Source organism: Erpetoichthys calabaricus, chromosome 3, assembly GCF_900747795.2.
Source record: "Erpetoichthys calabaricus chromosome 3, fErpCal1.3, whole genome shotgun sequence".
NCBI lineage: Eukaryota > Metazoa > Chordata > Cladistia > Polypteriformes > Polypteridae > Erpetoichthys > Erpetoichthys calabaricus.
The window spans coordinates 39,023,096-39,043,718 of NC_041396.2; the positions used below are offsets into that span (position 1 = coordinate 39,023,096).

The 20,623-nt window shown below is 38.4% G+C and overlaps 2 protein-coding genes across 3 annotated transcripts in view; both read right to left on the bottom strand.

The window, feature by feature from the left end:
* The window catches only part of LOC114649273 (sodium- and chloride-dependent GABA transporter 2-like), a 46,215-nt gene extending 42,337 nt beyond the window's left edge, over positions 1 to 3,878 (bottom strand). Inside the window, exon 1 of the mRNA XM_028798776.2 lies at positions 3,861 to 3,878. Coding sequence (XP_028654609.1) covers positions 3,861 to 3,878 — 18 coding nt within the window. The remainder of the gene's footprint in view (positions 1 to 3,860) is intronic.
* The window catches only part of LOC114649272 (promotilin-like), an 81,989-nt gene that overhangs the window by 60,795 nt on the left and 571 nt on the right, over positions 1 to 20,623 (bottom strand). The window contains exons 2-5 of one of the 2 annotated variants that reach the window (XM_051924391.1): positions 19,351 to 19,497; positions 14,499 to 14,603; positions 14,263 to 14,371; positions 13,809 to 13,945 (exon numbers count right to left, since the gene is read on the bottom strand). The exons of the other annotated variant lie outside the window; for it this stretch is intronic. Of the exons in view, the coding sequence (XP_051780351.1) occupies positions 13,938 to 13,945; positions 14,263 to 14,371; positions 14,499 to 14,603; positions 19,351 to 19,467 (339 nt within the window). The 5' untranslated portion in view covers positions 19,468 to 19,497 and the 3' untranslated portion in view covers positions 13,809 to 13,937. Of the gene's footprint in view, positions 1 to 13,808; positions 13,946 to 14,262; positions 14,372 to 14,498; positions 14,604 to 19,350; positions 19,498 to 20,623 lie in introns of those variants that run through there. 2 annotated transcript variants of the gene reach the window in all.

A 20,623-nucleotide genomic window follows, 5' to 3' on the forward strand; every position in this document is an offset into this window, starting at 1 on the left:
ATGCTGTAACCAAGCTCCTGCCTCACTGGGTCACATGTTCTGGGCCTGCACCAAACTAACATCATCCATCCATCCATCCATTTTCCAACCCGCTAAACCCAAACACAGGGTCACGGGGGTCTGCTGGAGCCAATCCCAGCCAACACAGGGCACAAGGCAGGAACCAATCCTGGGAAGGGTGCCAACCCACCGCAGGACACACACAAACACACCCACACACCAAGCACACACTAGGGCCAATTTAGAATCGCCAATCCACCTAACCTGCACGTCTTTGGACTGTGGGAGGAAACCGGAGCGCCCGGAGGAAACCCACGCAGACACGGGGAGAACATGCAAACTCCACGCAGGGAGGACCCGGGAAGCGAACCCAGGTCCCCAGATCACCCAACTGCGAGGCAGCAGCAATACCCACTGCGCCACTGTGCCACCCAAACTAACATCATTTTGGACAAAAATTTTTAAGTGCCTTTCAGACAGCCTTGGTATCACAATCCCTCCTAACCCATTAACAGCTGTGTTCGGTGTTCTCCCAGACGGACTTGAAGTGGAGAAGGACAAGCAAACGGTGATTGCATTCACTACACTTTTGGCACGCAGACTTATTCTGTTAAATTGGAAGAATCCTAACTCTCCTCTGATAAGTCAGTGGAAAACCGATGTTTTATATTATTTGAAACTGGAAAAAATCAAATTCTCAGTTAGAGGATCTGTACAAAATTTTTTCAAAACCTGGCAGGATCTAATTAATATTATTTTAGAATAAGAGAAATAACTATTACCACATTTAATTCCCTTCTCCATCACTTATTTACATATGTATTTATTTCTTTTGTTTATTGTTGCCTTATTAAAAAGCCCTAAGCAATTCTCCTTTGGCTAAGCTCTCCTTCTCAGGGGTGGGGTTTGATTTGTCTTCAATTTTGTTTGGTTATAAATTGATCTATTTGTATGGAATGATTACAATAAAAATTAATAAATAAAAAAAAAAGAAAAAGAGAACTCCAATCATGCTCTGGTTCATGTTTATTATGTGGTCCCACCCTAATTAGATCCTGCTCGCTGCATTTTCTCAGCTGCCTCGTTCAACTTATATTGTCGTTACACTTTACAAAAATTCTACTTTGTTGTCAATCCAAACAACATAATTTCTTTTTGTTTTTTGTATCGGACATTGCTGTTCTCAATGTGTAAATGCCAGCTGCAAATTAATGTCTGGCATGGAGGGCACTTCCTCTTAATGTTTCTGCCAATGTGCATATGCCAAGTGTAAGTGAATGTCTATGAAATATGCGTTTTGGCCAATCTAGTGTGGTTGGAGACACTTTTGTTAAAAAAAAATAAAGGCACACTTTTCAATTAGAGTTATAGCATCAAGTCAATGAAACTTCTGGGATATTGATCTGGTCAGTTAAGTAGCAGAGGGGGCTGTTAATCAGTTTCAGCTGCTTTGGTGTTAATTAAATTAGCAACAGGTGCACTAGAGGGGCAACAATGAGACAATCCCAAAAACAGGAAAGGTTTAACAGGTGGAGGCCACTGACATTTTTCCCTCCTCATCTTTTCTGACTGTTTTTTCAGTTGTTTTGCATTTGGCTATGGTCAGTGTCACTACTGGTAGTATGAGGCGATACCTGGATCCTACAGAGGTTGCACAGGTAGTCCAACTTCTCCAGGATGGCATATCAGTACATACCATTGCTAGAAGGTTTACCATGTCTCCCAGCACAGACTTAAGGGCATGGAGGAGATTCCAGGGGACAGGCAGTTACTCTAGGAGAGCTGAACAGGACAATCCTTAACCCATCAGCAGGATTAGTATCTGCTCCTTTGGGCAAGGAGAAACAGGATGAGCACTGCTAGAGCCCTACAAAATGACTTCCAGCAGGCCACTGGTGTGAATGTCTTTGACCAAACAATCAGAAACAGACTTCATGAGGGTGGCCTGAGGGCCTGACGTCCTCTAGTGGGCTCTGTGCTCACTGCCTGACACCGTGGTGCTCAACTGGTATTAGCCATAGAATACCAGAATTGGCAGGTCCACCACTGGTGCCCTGTGCTTTTCACGGATGAGAGCAGGTTCACCCTGAGCACATGTGACAGACGTGAAAGTGTTTGGAGAAACTGTGGAGAACGTTATGCTGCTTGTAACATTGTTCAGCATGACCGATTTGGTGGTGGGACAGTGATGGTCTGGGGAGGCATATCCATGGAGGGACACACAGATCTCTATAGGCTAGACAATGGCACCTTGACTGCCATTGGGTATTGGGGTAAAATCCTTGGACCCATTGTCAGACCCTATGCTGGTGCAGTGGGTCCTGTGTTTCTGTCATCTAAGGTTATTATAGTTAATGAAAACTAAAATCAAAATTAAAACTATTAATAAAAAAAGTTTTCATAAACTGAAATAAAATAATTAACAAAACCAAAATGAAAAGCTAAAACTAAACAAAACTATTAAAGTAGTTGAAAAGACTGAAATGAAATAATAATTTGCAAAAAATACTTTTAGTTTTTATAATAATTGGACTGCAAGGGCTAGGCTAACCTGAGCTGCAGGTGTCCTGAAATGAATCAAAATATCCACATTACTAACCGAGAATGGTAAACCGGATGGACGCAGGGACATCCGGCAATGGGCCGTGGCCGCAAAAGACGTACTGCGCAGGCGACCCACAAATCTCCCCATCCCGGATGGAATGCAACGTAAAATAAGAAATGAGGCATCGCGCACACAAAAAAGGAGTCAGACTACAGAAAAAAGGAGTCAGACGCCGTTGCACATGAAACGGGACACACAAAGAAGAGGATTCAACAAGCCCCTAGCACACAAAAAAAAAGAAGCCGCGAGCACCACACAAAGCCCATTGGACACGAAACGGGACAGACTACGGCCATAGCACACGAAACGTACACAAAAACGACGATTCAGACCCTCGACCACAGTAACATAAATAACAAATGACACACAAAGCCCCGTTTCTAAATGAACCGTATTAAACATACGTCATCTCAACACATTCACACTATGCAGCATAGGTGGATCTCATTACAATAAGGCACTATTAACCGTTCAACCGCAGAAAAGACTACATATTAACAGTGAGTGCGATCCTCCTTATTACTTATCCATATTTATCACGCTCAAGAACAAACAAGTCATAAATTCACGATCACGGGTACAAAACGATACGGCTCGAGTAACGGGACCAAACACAATTCATACTATGCAGCATAGGTGGATCTCATTACAATGAGGCACTATTAACCGTTCAACCGCAGAAAAGGCTCCATATTAACAGTGAGTGCGATCCTCCTTATTACTTATCCATATTTCTAACGCTGAATAACAAACAATTCATGAAATCACGATCACGGGTACAAAACGATACGGCTCGAGTAACGGGGCCAAACACACGAACCCGCATGAAAAAAAACAATACACGTCGGCTCCAACGCGCTTCTGAAACTCTGGAAGAAAAAATGTCTCGGCTCCAAAAACGCAAAGCTCAACTAACACAATTACAGAAACGAACCCAAATGGACAGACACACTGAACGTGGACGCATGCAGCGCGTGTCTCACAGTACTGCATCGAAACAGGCACGGGTTCAAAACGAAACACCTCCCGTCTCAGACATACAGAAACGGCAGCGAAGGGACAAAATAAATAAACGCAGACGTCTACACCGCGCATCTGGACTGCAGGAAAACAAGCACGCAAGGCTCCAAAAAGAGAAAGCTCAACTGACCGACATACAAAAACGGGCAAGGCTCAATACAAACAATGCACGCCGTAAACTACAACGGGCTTCTCACACAACACAGGCAAATCGATTACACTTCCAAAACAACACGTCCCAAATACTGGACATACGCGACTCTCAAACGGCACAAGCAAAAGATACACGTCACAGACATCAACGACAGACACCTGCTAAACGCTTGCGCCAGTTAGCTGACAACGCGTTCAATAATGAGTCCACTATTCAGGAAAATTCATTGGGATTAATGAATGTTCATTTGCAATCATTGTCATTCACTTAACTTCCCTGAAGAAACAACTGGCAATACAAGTAATGAATTTACACGTTGTTGTCAAAAGGGTCAAATTACACTACCTCCTTTACATTCATATCCTGAATATCTACAGAAGCTTCTAACTAACGATGTACCTGAAAGTGAAATCTTTATAAACTGCATTAGATCCTACAAATCGGTATCCACTATGAACATTAACAGTGGCACTGCACGTGACATCCGTCTTGCAAAACTGTTAATTATTGATGAATGTACAATGGCATCCACTCACTTACTCAACACCATTCATAAACTTCGACAAACGTTTATGAATAATAATATTCCCTTTGGAGGAAAGGTACTTTTATTAGGAGGAGATTTTAGACAGTGCTTAGCTATTGTTCCACATTCCATGCGCTCAGCTATTGTTCAGTGCACCTTAAAATACGCAGACAATTGGCATTGCTTTCAAAAGATACAGTTAGTACAAAACATGCGATGTCCAGATCCAGATCATAACAATTGGTTATTACAACTGGGAGATAGTACACTCACCAATACAGATGGACTTCACCCAGATATTATTACAATTCCTCAAGCCTTTATCTGCGACGACTTAGTTACAGACAGATTTGGAACAGCAATCTCATTAGACCAAATGCCCCTTTTAACACAACGCACTATATTTTGTCCAAAAAATATTAATGTGGAAAACATAAATACCCAAGTCATTGCATTACTTCCTGGAGAGACACAACTCTTTCTAAGCTCTGACAAACTTGACTCTGATCATGACAATAACCAAACAGCAGCACACACTAAGCCAAATTCCAGGCTGCATATGAGTCTGATGTCCGTTATGATGAGCTGTCACATTTCTTTGCGATTTTTGTATATTAATGTAATTCAAATTCAAAATCTTTCTTCCAAATATCCCAGAGTACAGTGGGAAAGGGATCTCTTTCTCAACATTTTAGAAAAGGAGTGAAAGGCAGCCAAGCACAGAATAACTCTAGCACCATATGTGCAAAGCATACACTTATTCGACTTAAAATCTTATATTGAGCACATCCATCTTAAAATTAATCTTTAAAATTGTCCAAAATATTTCCAGGGCAAGACCCAATCTGCGCACGTTGCAATCGAGCTCCAGCCTTGTTGGCCACATGTTTTGACATGCACCAAACCATTCTGGACCTAAACTTTTTAATGCCTATCAGACAGCCTTGGTGTCACAATCCCTCCTAATTTATTAACAGCTGTGTTTGGTGGACTCCCAGATGGGCTTAAAGTGGAGAAGGACAAACAAAATGTAATTGCCTTTACTTCTCTACTAGCACATAGACTTATCCTGCTTAACTGGAAGAATCCTAGACCACCTTTTTTAAGTCAGTGTGTAAGTGATGTTATATTATATTTGAAAAAATCAAATTCTCATTTGGAGGATCGATTCAAAAAATTTTTTAAAACCTGGCAGGATCTAATCAATAACATTTTAGAATGAGCGTTTATATTGGAGAGAAAGATTCAGTTTCTTCTTTTCTACTCTTAAAGTTTTACTCTGGCTGTTGGCCTTCCTTTCTTTCTCTTAAGTGGGTATTGAATTGAGTTTTGTTAATTTTGACTTGTTTGTATGGAGTGTTACTTACTTTTAATAAATTGAATTAAAAAAGAAATATTAAACATACTTTTTCACAAATCAAGGTTCACATCTACTCCAGTACTCCAGTATCTCATCATAAGACTGACATAAAGTAACTAAAATAACACACTTAACAGAGTAACTTAAAAAATGGTATAGTAAACTGCAAACCTGAGCTGCATAACCAGTTAAAAAAATTTGATGAATGAATATTGTTGACAAATATACAAAGAAAGGAAACAGTAAGGAGACTAAATAGAAGAAAGCAAATCTGAAGTTCTGATGAGTAAAGGTGTACTTACTGAAAAAGACTGCCAGAAAAGCTGAACTGTTTATTTCAAGAGACCAGGCTGATCCATGCCTTGCAATTTTGTGGAAACAGGTTTTAAATTAATTTTCCTTTGGAAGTCATTCTTGTCAAATTTCAATAGTATTCATGTAAGTAAATGAACCTCTAAAAGAGTGTTGTTATGGAAATTGTAATCATTTATACTGTGATAGCCTCTTCTTATATTTGACTAGCAATTTGCAAAAAAAAAAAATATGGATGATATCCAAACAGCTTTAAGGATCTGATGATGCAGTTTTGCATTTGAAGTGCAAAAATCGTATCGATGTAGGTTACCATAGTAAGATAGATAGATAGATAGATACTTTATTAATCCCAAGGGGAAATTCACATACTCCAGCAGCAGCATACTGATACAAAAAAAACAATATTAAATTAAAGAGTAATAAAAAATGTAGGTAAAAATAGACAATAACTTTTAAGGAGGAGGGTTCAAGAAGGTGTCTTTTATTTAAGTTAGGGTGTCATTGAATGCCTTTAAAAAATGTGGAGTGTTCGTATGAACCCTTCAAAACTCTAAATGAAAATAATCATTGAATGAAAATGTCACACACTGTCTACTGATGGAGATGGCCTGCTAGTAACACGGGATCGACCAGGACTGAGGGTATAATAAGATAGGCACAAGAGAGGCTCATGTACAAGAAAAAGTAGATTTTTATACCAGAATAAATAAAATCACAGTTCTTGGTGTAAATATTTACAGAGTAAAAGTGTACAATTCACTAAACAACAATAAAAAATGCAGTACAGAGTTAAAACAATTCGTACTGTTAGAATGAAAAAAGAAACAAAAAAAAAGAAGTAAAAATGGAGTAAGAAATAAAAAACACAACAAAGTCTCTTGCTCTGATTGTTATTCAGTTTCTTAAAAGAAAACAAAAACAAGTACAACTGGTTATCAGCAAGCAACTGCTTAGCCACCAGCCTCCACACCACATCGCACACACTGACTCCATTTCTCAAGTCTCTGTCATCAATCAATCATTAATCAGAAGAAAAACTTCCCCTCTTGTGGCCACAGCCATACTTATATAGATGAAACAATTCCCCTGTACAGCATGCCTGTACACAAGGAAACATAAGTGTATAAAAACCTGAAAAATCGATCATAAAACCAGAGCCCAACTTAGATTTTTTTTTTTTTACATTTTACTTCCTCCAATCTCGTTACAGTTTCTCAGACACATTGAATTTTGTTGCAGCAGTGCAGTTACCAGTTTCTTTCGCCACTTCAACGACTTTTAATTTAAAACCAGCGTTATATTTTCTTCCTATTGAGCGCTACATTGTAGATAAGGGATGCTCTTACGATAAAGGTGTATGAGGGTGTGAGATACAAAAAACACAAAACAGTACAAACGTCACTTCGGAATAGTTTGGGTATTACCGTGTGGTCATGTAGGCACAATACATAGAAAAGAAAATGGCAGTGTGCTCCATGGTTATTCTCTCAGGTGGGCATTAGCATATCCTCACAGGTGGCACAGTGGTAGTGCTGCTGCTGCTTTGCAGTAAGGAGACTGTGGAAGATTGTGGGTTCGCTTCCCTGTGAGGATAGTGTTTTGAGTACTGAGAAAAGCGCTATATAAATGTAATGAATTATTATAATCTCTTGAACCAATAGCATGAGTTTTCCACATTTGACTTATACGACCAACATTATTAATACCGGAAATTATACGGTTAAATCAAGCCCCGACTTATCGGCGGGAGAACTTAAATGCGAGTATATACGGTAAACATAATCAATCCAACTAATGTAACCAAACATCATTCCACTAATGTCAAGATTACTAAGAAAAAAAGAAAAATAGTATGATGTACATTCACTTCCAAAATGAACTCCCCTGTAGCTGTCGTTCTGAGTTCCCAGACATCTGTGACTGTGCTTTGCCTTGCCATTAACGTTTAAACACGACCCAGTAAATATTGCATACAAAAATGCAGAAACAAAACTAACTTTAACACAACGTCAGCTATACAGATTATTTTGTTCCCATTGCAGATGGTCTGCTGTACAGGGGCAAAGGAGCCACTTGTTTTGGCTGCACTGCTTTCAAGTGTCAACAAGGCCTGCAACATTCTATTTGTTGTACCATCTATATTTCAGTTTTCTTTTTGCCAGTATTAGTGAAAAGGTGGGATTTATTTGCTAATTTTTTTTGTGTTTACAAAGAAGAAGATTTTTCATGAACATTTGAGTCACATTTACTAAATCTTATTTTCCATGTTTCTTTGTTGACAAGATCTGGTTGAAGAATTAATTGGTAAAAACATATAGTGTTCATGCCAGATCGACTGAAGTAACAAATAAAGTGGCATTTATCAATACCATTTTAACAAAGTTTACTGTCCGCCATCAATCACAGAGCAGTCCATTAAAACGACAATAACATGTAATACACCTGCAACCTTAAAACACAGACTTCATCACAACAGGCAGGTGGCTGTGAGTGAATATTTACTGACGGACAGGCCTGCATTTTCCATGGTGCATGCGTTAAATCGAAAGAGAAATGGCATGCAAAGATGTGTGAACACGAGGAGATTCGTGACAATCACACCATACTATGCCTGCACCAAATCAGAATGGACAACTGAATTCCACAGGGCACAGATATCTTCTTAACAGGGATCTACAGTACATAATGGGCAGGTGAATTTCAAATATTTTGCATTCCATATGTTTTGATGACCGGTTGAGTCATATACAGTCCTTTGTTCATTATTCTGACACAAGCATAACCAGCCTCTCTCTCACTGAAATTCACCATTTGGAATACACTGCCCTCCAGTCAGCCTCACCATATACTTAGAAGTATTTTCACGTGTGTCTCCAAGTCTGACGTTATTTCTGCCGCACGTCCCTCATACCCAGCATGGACGCCTGAAGTGTATAAACCAGCCTTTATGGGGTTCACGTATATACAAGGGGGAGCCCGTACCAACACATACGTCAATAGCACATCTGCTCAACAATAAAAAAAAAATGACCTTTTGCATCTGTTACAATATAATTAGTTTAAAATTTAAATGATTTCATTCACCCCTGTTGATATAAGTATAAATAACAATTGCCAAAGCTTACTTTCGCTTGTATGTGTAACCATTTTAGTCACAGTCTGGAGCCCTGGGAGAAAGACACACATACACACAGACTCTATCCACACTAGCATTCATTATTGTTGTGAAAATCATTCAGAATCATGGGTAGAGAGGGTGTGAGGTCTTCTAAAATCTCCACAAGCTAGACCAGGCCTCCTCTGCTTGCCTAGAATAGGCCTCACCCAAACAGTTTAACCCCAACTCTACTGACATGCTTCACCCAAGAAGGTACCAAAATGTCACAAAAATCTTAACTATTAAAAACTTTCACTAGTAGAGACTATAACCAAAAAAATCTTTATAAATGAGGATTAATTACAAAAATTGAAAAGTGAGAAGAAATGCTAAAATGAATAAACAAAGTGAAAAGGCACACCACAGAAGACAAGTCTGAATACACAATGATATGTGTATGTGTTATACCGAGTAACCCACACCATGTGGCATCATTTAGAACTGAAGATCTGTTTGTGCCTCAGCAAGCTACACTGTGCAAATGAACAAATGGCGATTTGTACACACTTCTCTGTGCAGCACCTTCTGAGAGCAGAAAAGTGATGCCATAGTAAAGAGTTCAAACTGATATGCATGAATATTTGCATGATTGTAATCATTTTTGCATGAATTTTTACATTTTACATGCAACCTTTAAAGTTAACCTTGCTGATTTGAATTATCTGTTTGCCCTTTGAGTTGACTTACAAATTAAACCTGATTTGTAACATCTATAAACTATTTTAAAGTTTTAGGCAGTACATTTAACATGTATATCTGGTATCTGCCAGATTTTCAATAGGATATACATTATGTCCCACCCAGGAAATATTTATTATATACAGTATCCATAAAAATTCAAGACAATAAAACGTTTTCACATTTTCTTTTTTAATTGGATACAGTGGATTTAGTTTGGCATTTTCAACACTAATCGACAAAAAAAGACTTCTAATTGAAAAAGTAAAAACAGATCTATTATCTATTATCTGATTATTGTGATTTTTGGTTTTTGAGTTCATGTTCTGTTTTTGATGTAGTTTTGGATTGGATTGGATTGCCTTATTGTTTTTGGGCAAATCCTATTCCCTTTTTCATTTTGTATTGAAATTTTGTTAAGATTTATTGTGATAATGCATGTTCTACTGAGAATAAAACATCAGAACCAGTAAGTTGCAAACATGACCTTGCCTGTGGGGCTGCAGCAGAAGGCTATGTTAGATTACAGTTTTTGTGGGCATACATGAACAAAGGCAGGTTTAACCTTAACCTAGTCATGCACAAACAGGGAGTCTGCACTACACTATGATGTCTTACTGGCCCAAGAGGTACATCAAGGAAGCACACACTTAGCATAAATTCTCATTCCATGCATCCAGTGGTCACGGCAAATCAGAGACCTGGGACCTCATGTATAAACGTTACGTGTCCACACTCAGATCGCGATGTATTAAAAACTAAACTTGGCGTAAAGCCACACACATTTTCATGCCAGCTAAATCCTTGGCATATGCAAGTTCTCTGCTCGGTTTTGCAGACTGGTGGCACCCAGCGTCAAAGCAGTGCTTTTTTTCCAGTGTTGCCTTTCTTTTTTAGATCCACATCCCTGACGCGGCTTTATCAAATACACTGAAATTAACCGCATATTGTTTATTAGTTTAAGGCATCTGATTGTAATTGACCTGTAACAATATAATGGTCCACGGAATGGCCACACTATTCCAAGTACCATAGCTGCTTTAGCATAGTTACTCTCAAGTATTAATCCCACTGTATCTGACTGAGTGTGGAATCACAGCTCTCAAGCAGCTGATCGAAAAGAAAATTATCGGTATACAGCATCAAGCACACGCTGCCTCAGCCATGCCCTATTTGAATTGCTTCCATACAGCAAATGCTTGAAAGCCTTTCCTGTAGGGACCTCGCGGTTCAGAAACAGTTTCATCCCAACAGCTCTAAACGCACTCAATCAGTCCATCAAGTGCTTCTTGTATAACTGTTTGTACTTATAAGTACATTTACCTCACTGTAAACCTGTGAGACAGTTATAATATTGCACAACCTGAGCCACTTTATAAAGAGCGTATTTACATATGATGCCGATATCATTTTTAACATGAAATGCAGCAAAATATGTTTTTTACAATATACTGTACAGATACAATTTTAACATAATAAATAAATCTATATTGTTAATATATTGTTAATAGTTAAACATGTGAGGACTCGGTGTTGCAGTGCTAGCGACGAGCTGGAGCCCTGTCTTGTTCCTTGTTCCTGTCTTGTGCTGTATTCTTGCTGGGACTGGTGCGACACAGGATGGATAGATGTATAGAATAATTAAATATGTACTACTTCAATGTTCCTTAAAAGTTTTGAAGAATATGCGTTCTAAACTTACAGATGGCTTGACATCTATTACAGTGCTGATTGTATGGTGATTGGGTACCTGGAGAAAGAAAAGGAAGGACAGGAATTGGGGGTTAGTACATTTGAAAGAGACAGTACTGCTGAAATAAATTATTTCATCGAAGATTGCGCATGGCGTAGCAAGCATCTTGCGTGAGGCAGGAACAATCTCTGGACGGGGTGCCAGCTCGTCACTATCACTGCGCTACCTTGTTCCAATGTTTAATAACATGCTTTAATTCTTATCATCATGAAAATGATATCAAGTATACATCTCAGTATTTAAATTATTCAGAGAGCTGTAATATCATGATTGTAATGGATTCTGCGTCCTGTCAGAAGAAGAGAAAGCTCGTTTAAGAAGCACGTAGTGATTCACACACATAGAGCACATAGAAGAACACATACAATACAAAACATTTAACGTGCTACTTTAGTTACGATGGTACTTGAAAAACTAGTAAATTAAACAATTTTAAGATGAAGTTTATGATGTTCTACTTTAATGACAAAATAAACTACGTGATTAAAGTGGAAATTTCGAGATTTAAATTGACATTTCGAGTTTTTTTTTGCCACTGTGTGTCTATTTTTCGTCTTTTCTCTGTACCCTAATAAGCTTCCATATGACTCTCAGATGGTGGGCTACGACTTTGATATCTGACAACTTTTTTATTTCGGGCGCTGGGCGTCTTTGTGAACTCAAATTTTCGAGTTTCTCTGCCTCCACTTGGTATTCGCTGAAATTCTTTTACTTTCCCCCGTGATTTTGTCTTTTCACAGAATGCTGAGCTTAAGGGCTATTTATATTGATTTTCATATTCAAAGAGGCATAATTCTGGGAGGAGCTGGGGAGTGGCAACAGACGTGTGCACGTGCGTTACTTATCACGCTGACTGGGATTTATGTAGCAAAAGAACGTGGAAGTTGGCGTACGCATAGATTCATACATCTGAATTTTTTTTGTGCATACAGACATTTCCGCTTTGGTTCGTATGCCATGTTTTAGTGTGAATTCTACACACGCCGTTATGCATGAGGCCCCAGGTGATTAATCACCTCATTAAGATTGGATACCAGGTTGTATTGGTATTATTTTGTAAAACTCATTTTCTCATGCTTCTGTTTTTTGCGCACAGTAGAAATCTTATGTAATCTGTAATGCATGAATAAAAGTGTAAACCTTCCCTCACACTTTTTCTGCTTTGTAAAAGGTTGTTAAGTGTAAATATAATGGCTATAGTGGGGGTTTGGGGCACTCTGTAATTAAGAGTCTGGAGTGAGAATAGGGTCACAATACGATCCTTCCATGATAAAACCTATAAGATGTTGTGCTTTTGGTGCTGTTTAACATTTGAAAGATTTGCATATCCATTTGAATAGGAGGAGAGAAGCATGAATATTGTATCAATGCAGTTTACCTTGGTTACCCTAATATGTAAGGTGTCTTATAGCTAAGTTAGGGTTATGGTCACCCTAGGAACCTTCCACAATAAAACACCTAGATGGAGAACTAGTCCACTGCAGTCACATGCACTCCCACCCACTCCTACATGTGGACAGTCTGAAATTGAGTGTCAGGAGCACAGAATGTCACGTAGATAGAGAAAACAATCTCTAGCAAACAAATCAATAGGGCTGTTTGGCTTTTAAGTATGTGAAGCACCGCGGCACAAAGCTGTTGAAGGCGGCAGCTCACACCCCCTCCGTCAGGAGCAGAGAGAGAGAGAGAGAGAGAGAGACAGACAGAGTTTGTTTTTCAGTCAAAAATCAATACGTGCCCTTTGAGCTTTTAAGTATGCGAAGCATCGTGCAGCATGTCGTTTCAGGAAGCAGCTGCACAAAAGATAGCAACGTGAGATAATCTTTCAGCATTTTTAGACGAGCATCCGTATCGTCTAGGTGTGCGAACAGCCCCCCTGCTCAATCCCCATACGTCAGGATCACAGATAGTCAGCGCAAGAGAGAGAGAAAAGTAAGCAATCTAGCTTCTCAGCCATCTGCCAATAGTCCCTTGTATGAAATCAACTGGGCAAACCAACTGAGGAAGCATGTACAAAAAAGTAAACCTAAAGCATACAATGAAGGAGGAAATTTGGAGTACTTGTAAGACAATCCATACTTACCTGGGGAGAACATGCAAACTGCATACAGACAAACACAGGAAGATGGATGTGTGCGACAACAGCACAAAAAATTGTGCTAGCGTACCATCCTAGTCTCAAACATTACATAACATCATTCATTTCATTTCAGGGAAGTAAGTCATGGTATTGTTAAAATTGTGTATTTTATTAAAATTCTGAAAGTACATGGAATTAGGGTTACATAAATAGGTTCTTCAAGTCATAATTCTTTCTTCTTTATAAGGCTCCACTGATGTTGCCCAGGAACTGTGGGAGCAGATTCCTGCTATTTAGCTGATTAAACAAGAAAAACAAATTAAAAAAACATATCAGTTAAAAAATCTACATTAGGATTCCTAGTTTTTAGAAAATTACTGTGTGCTTTAACAAAAGTTTACAAGATTACAGAGCTGACTCCTCTTGTACTGTAAGAGCTATTTTCTATTAAGTAAATAAAAATTTTATGTCTTAAATGGACATGAATGGTCAGAGTCTGCTTTATAGGTCTTGTTTCATAAATGTGCTGGTATCTCCCTGTAACACATTTGAGAGCATTAGCACTTCAGTGCAAATTGGCATTCTTTTTGTGTCACTTGCATGCCATACTCTACCTGTTCCTTTCTCCAAGAGAAGCTGATTCAACATTTCTGCTAAAATGGGTCCATATTTCTTGATCTGCTGTGGGGTTAACCTCATCCCAATTTCCATTGGACAGCTCATCTGCGTTAAGTGGAATGAAGACAGATTTTTAACAGTTGCAAAGAGAGCAAGGGATTAGCTTGTTAGAATAAAAAAAAAAATAGAATAGAAATATCACGCTGGTGACAATGAGGCTGCGTGTTCATACTTCAGTCTTCTCGATGTACCATCCAGCACTGGGCAGCTCCCCTGGTACACTCTCTTCTGATCGCTGTTGTAAGCTTACTGACTTCTTTCCTAATTTCTCTTTCTCCTGAGGAGGCAAGAATAATACCTGTTAAAGGGATATTAATTAATTCTAAACATTATATTAAGGGGATACTTTACATAATATTTTTATTTTTAATTAATGCTAGGAGGATCTGCCTCCTGCTCACTTCACTCACCAATCACCAGGGATGGGCACTGGGCGCTTGCTATATCCCAGCTGATCCTCTTGATTGGCGTTGGGGTGCTCGTTTGTTACAGAAAGCAATTGTATTTAAAGAGATGATATCTTTATATATAATACGCTACCGTGGCTGTTCATTTGTCTGTCCAGGATTTTAAAACACCTGTAGCTCGCAAACCATTTGACCTATTGACCTGAAATTTGGTACACATATACTATGTGACGTCTACTATTCACTTTCAGGGTGATGATTGACCTCCACGGTTATTCCTCATTTTATATTTATTTTATTTTATTGTAGAATCAACTCTCGGCAGTGGCCAGCAGGGCGGCTGTGTGGTGCATGTGTACGGGCGCCATTCTCATCCCTACCACCTTCACCGTCACTTCCCCTACCTCTTCATATCTTAAATCATTCTTGAGGCAGACTTAAGTGCCAGCTTAAGTGAAAAATTAAAGAAAACGGACTAAGTAATTGCAACACAAACACTGACTTAATTAGTTTTAACGTGAAAAGATGCTGATGAAAGAAGAGAAGAAATGGGCCGCTAGGGTAGAGAATAGAAGAGCTGCTCAGGAAACAGCAAGTGCATCAATCTCTGAGCAAACGAATGCTAAACATACAGAGAAAGAGGATGAAGACTACGAATGCTCAAGTCAAGTATATTCATTGCATGTTATCATGCAATGCGCCATTACTGGTATAAAAGAATATGTGTGGCACATGAGGAAGTCGGTTTGGTGGTTAGTTATTATAGATAGAAAGTCAGTTACTTGAGTATTTCACTACAATTGCTTATTTTAAATACCAATGAATAATGAAACATAGTAAAAAGTAAAAAAGTAAAAGTAGAAGTAAAAAAGTAAACTTTAATAAAATGTAATAAAAAGTAAATGAAAAATTAACTTACATTAACGCCTTGTCAAAAACAATATTATGAATTACTTTATCGTCTAACTTACATTCTATGAATGTAGCTTTTTTGTATTTCTATTTGCATACTGTTTGGGATATTTTTCTCTTTTTCATTTATTGGATGATTCTTTTTGTTCTTGATTTTTATTATATGCAGTACTTTTTTGTTCATTTTAATTTTTTCGACTTTTTTATCAGCTCTTGCCACTCTTTTTCTGTCGCGATCTAAAATTTGATATTCTTGAATAGATAATTTGCTTTTCTGCCTTGCCATTATAAACGACTGTGTTGAAGGGCTAGTTACCACTGAGAGTGTCACGGGGTGGTACGGAGAGTGGATGTGTGCGGTAGGAGTAATGATTGGGCAAGTGGTGTGAAAGGGAGTTGTCAAGTCTGAATATTGCGGACATAATGGAAAATATTTTTAATATAATAAAGAGATTTGAATAACAGTCTAATCTAAGGCCTGCTGATACACAACTCATGGGGGGCACTTTGGAATTGTCACTTAATCTAACATTGAAATCTTTGAAAGTGAAAGTAAAACCATAGTATTTCCTGAGGAAAATCCATGCAGACACACTGAGAACATACAAACTTCATACAGACAATAACTAGGTGTGGTGTTCAGACCTACACCTCAGCATCTATAAAGCAGCACCACTTACTGCTGCACTTCTGAGGCGCCCTAGATTATTTAATTAATGTTTTTTATTTGTAGTTATTAAATCTTCATCTTATATAGCATCATTATTGATTATCACATGTTGCTTTATGGTGTAAACAAGATTACAGTAGAGTATGAAATATATAAAGTAATTAGTTTCTAACGCCACCTTATGACAATAGCATAGTTTTGGCATGATAGTTATTGTGGATCCACAGCAGAATTTTCCTATACGCGTGCAGACTTCTCTAACGTTTACCTGCGCTTGCCTAACTAATAATGTCTGTCCATCTTTTATTAATGACTAATGAGACACCAAGTTCACACACTTTTCAAATTACAAAAAAATCAATCATACAATGGAATGCTGGTGCTTGGTCTGTCTGAATTGGCCTTGTGTCATTGTGATACCCTCTGAAATCGTTATTATCTGAAAAAAATATAACTTTCAGGATGGTGCTCGTTGAAACTTATATGAGCCCTAGGCCTGCGTGGGGGGGTCCCCTTGGTGTTCAGAGTGTGCAACACATGACTTACATAGTGTGCTGTTTGTATTCGGGAACAAGTGCCGTTTGAATTGTATTAATGCCGCCCCTCTGTGTCTGAGGTGGATGCCATTTGAGTTACATAAAAAGGAACCCCCTATGTTGCACGTAGTATATAAATGCCAAGTGAAGTGAGAGCCTCACAACCACCTGCTACTCTTAAAAATGTATAGGCTATGAACTGTCATATTTGAAACAGCAACACCTTACATTTAGTCAAGAGGTTTTTGAGTTGAAAAAAGACAAGCGCCAACAAAGCAGAACGAATTCAAAGACTACACACACGACACGTCTGGTAGCAGCACTAAAGCCAGTAAACAATTAAAAATTGAGTTTCTACATAAATATTATACAATTTTTTTCTGAGCTTCTATGTAACAGGACTGTTGTACTGCTAGCTTCTTTTCCATAAAATAGAAGGAGCACACAGAGATTTCCATGGTGGCTTTTACAAATTCAAAATGGTCATCCTCAGAGGTGATTAAAAAACGAAGACACAGCATGATGTCTTGTGAACAAAGCATGAATCCCCTTGCTTATTTTCAAATTACTGTTGCTACCTTTAAAGTAACAAACGGTCCTGGTATTTTCACACTTCTTCAACTGGTATGTGCTCTCAAACACATAACTATAAAAAACAATAACAGCCCACTGAAGGAAGAATATGTCTTTGGGGACTCTATATTACCTCAGGACACTAGATGGCAGCAACTACAGATATGGATGCCCAGTACGGAATCAAGTAAGGCATGCTGGGAGAAGTATTCTGACAACCCTGTCCTCTCGGGATCAATTAGTGCTGCCAGGGGGCACTACAGGGAGATATGCTACATCAAAGCATTCAACGCAGCTTCAATGTCATCTCCTGCCAACTCACTTCCTATGTCCATTTTTTTGTCTCTGTATAAAAACACCATTTTGATGTGCCTTGCGCCCTGTGTTGGCTGGGATTGACTCTAGCAAACCCCCTTGACCCTGTAGATAGGATATATAGCGGGTTGGATAATGGATGGATGGATGTTCTTTCTTTTTGGGTTATGCGCTGCTCTTTTTGTTTTCATGCTTCTCAATTTGTTTGTATAGTCATCATTTTGTTTGCATGCTACTCCATTTGCCATTTGTTGTTCCTGCTTTGTTTTTGCATGTTCAGTTTGCTTTTACGTTGTCTCATTTAGTTTTTGCATTTTCTCATTTGTTTTGCGTTTTCAATTTGTTTTTGCATATTCTGATTTGTTGTTGCATTTTCTCATTTGTTTTTGCATTTTCTCATTTGCTTTTGTGTGTTCAATTTGTTTTTCTATTTTCTGATTTGTTTTTGTGTTTTCTGATTTGTTTTGGCATGATTTAATTTGTTTTTGCGCATTACACTTCAGAGCTACCATAGTTTCATGTTAAAATCCATGTAAGTATATAGTAAACATAGTTTTCACTTAAGCCATTAATCAGTAACACCAGGGGCAGATTTACCATCAGAGCATTCTGGGTTGGTGCTCAGCTCAATGAAATGCTCCCAAAGCTTGTTGAAATGATGCAGTACCTGAGTGCAGAAGTGACCAAATGGACCCAAAGTAGACTATAAAACGCTTATGTCTTGCGCCGGAAATATCACTCCTCACTGTTAAAGTTATGATTAATTCTCTGTTAAGGACCTAAGTTCCCTAGGAGCCTGTGAGGATCTTAATCCAACCTTGAGTGACATTGTGGAGATTGTTCAAAATCCTGTGTAATAAGTCATCCATCGAACCATTGTTAATCAGGTTCAGGAGTCTATTGTAGTAGAAACAAAACAGAAACTATCCAGGTCTGGATGAGGTACCAGTCCATCAAAGGGCACACTGATATAAATACCCAGACTCAGTCATACCAAGCAAGTTTAAATTGGCCAATTAACCCTAACCTGCTCTTCTATGTGATGTGGAGAAAACCTTAAATACTGAGAAAAAATGAAAAGCTGAAGAGCACCTGCAAACTCCTCAAACTGCAGTGTTTAGAGCTGGGATTAAAATTCAGGGGTTTGGAGCTGTGATGTAAAAACACTAACCACAGCACTTTATGCTGTCATTTGTATTAATTATAAAGCCAGAGTGGCCCATCAGCTAAAGCATGGTTTGTAAAGCACAAGGATGTCAGTCCAATCTGCACCACTGATTCACGCTTTTACCCATTTAAGTCAGTTAAACTGACAGTGCTCTAACTGTAATATTAGGAGAACAACTGCATTATGTGATATTATTTCTAGATCATTTTGGATAAAAACTTAGCACAATATGTACATTTAAAAGCCCCATTCTTACTTTGATAATTTTCTTTCTAATTATGTCACCTAAAAATGTGTCAAGATGACCCAAGAAGAATGTGATGGAAGATAAAAGCATTGAGTAATGATGGATCCATTTTCTGAATCCTTTTTAGTCCGCTTTAGTGTCAAGGGAACCATAGTCTATCCTGACAACATTTTGTTTAAATAAGTTTGTGTCTTACCAGCATCTTCTTCATGTCTGTGGGGCTGAAAAAGCTGAGAAATCCTTCAGTCTGGTCAACTAGCACCAGTAACATGGACACCAGCAGTAGACTGACCATCACTCGTCCAGGAGCCATGATGTCTTTGGAACTGAAACTCAACCCAAACTGCAAAAACCTACAGGAGGAAAGCAAAATATAGTTTTAAAAATTTTACTCTGTGTCCACACAAATTTTCTATCAGCAGTAAAGCAGAAGTTCATTAATTGTGTAGTGATTTAAACATATTTTGATAAAAATAATTTTATGTATGGTTTAACTAATTGTATTTTTATTAGCTGCTGTATGCATACAACAAATATGTAAGTGGGTTTTTATTTTAAAAATTAAAATTCACCCACCACCCAAATCTATGTTTTTTCATTAAAGACTTGTGTGGAGATGGAGACTATGGTGGCAATGTCAAGCACAATAAAGAATCTGACTCTAGCCAGGTCAGTCCATCAAAGGGCACACTCACACGCTTCTTTCACTGTAGACCAATTTAGAGTCAGCAGATAATCTAATGTGTACATCTTTGGGAATAAAGAGGAAACACAAAAAAAGACTATGAGGAGCTGTGCAGCATCATCACAGGCAATGACCAGGCTGGGAATCAAACTGAGGTCTCTGAAGTCCTAAACATTGCTTGACTTCCATGTCATTGAAAGCACAGATTGTAATAGAAAATATTCTTCATAATATTTAAATTCCATAACTAAAGAAGTAAAGAAAAGCTGTGCTGCTGGGGTAGCCTGGAGACACACGGGATGGAAGTACCATCTCACAATTTCAGAATGCTGGGTTCAAAACCCAGTTTGGTCATTGTGTGTAGAGTTTTCACGTTTTCCTAATATTAAGTTGAGACTCTAAGTTGAACATGTATGAATAAGTGTGACTATTCTGTGATGGAATGGAGTCTCGTTTACTTTTGGTTACTCCTGGTGCAGTCATGGCAGGCTAATTTGATTTAGATTAAGGAAGTCCACAGGTTTGCCAGATGGACCTTCCTATGTTTGGTTGTTGAAGATTATTGAGCTATAGGTAGATGGTGAACAAGGGGCTTATTGCTACTACTACTGCTACTCCTAACTCCTACTCCTACTACTTGTTCTGTAAGCAAAATCAAGAACATCAAGTAACTTCCAGAACAAAAAAGTAACAAGTCAGAGTGCTTATATTCACATTACCTTTTCTACTATAAAACAACTGGTTAGTTCCATTCCCAGTTGTGAAGATAAGGAATGCTATACCT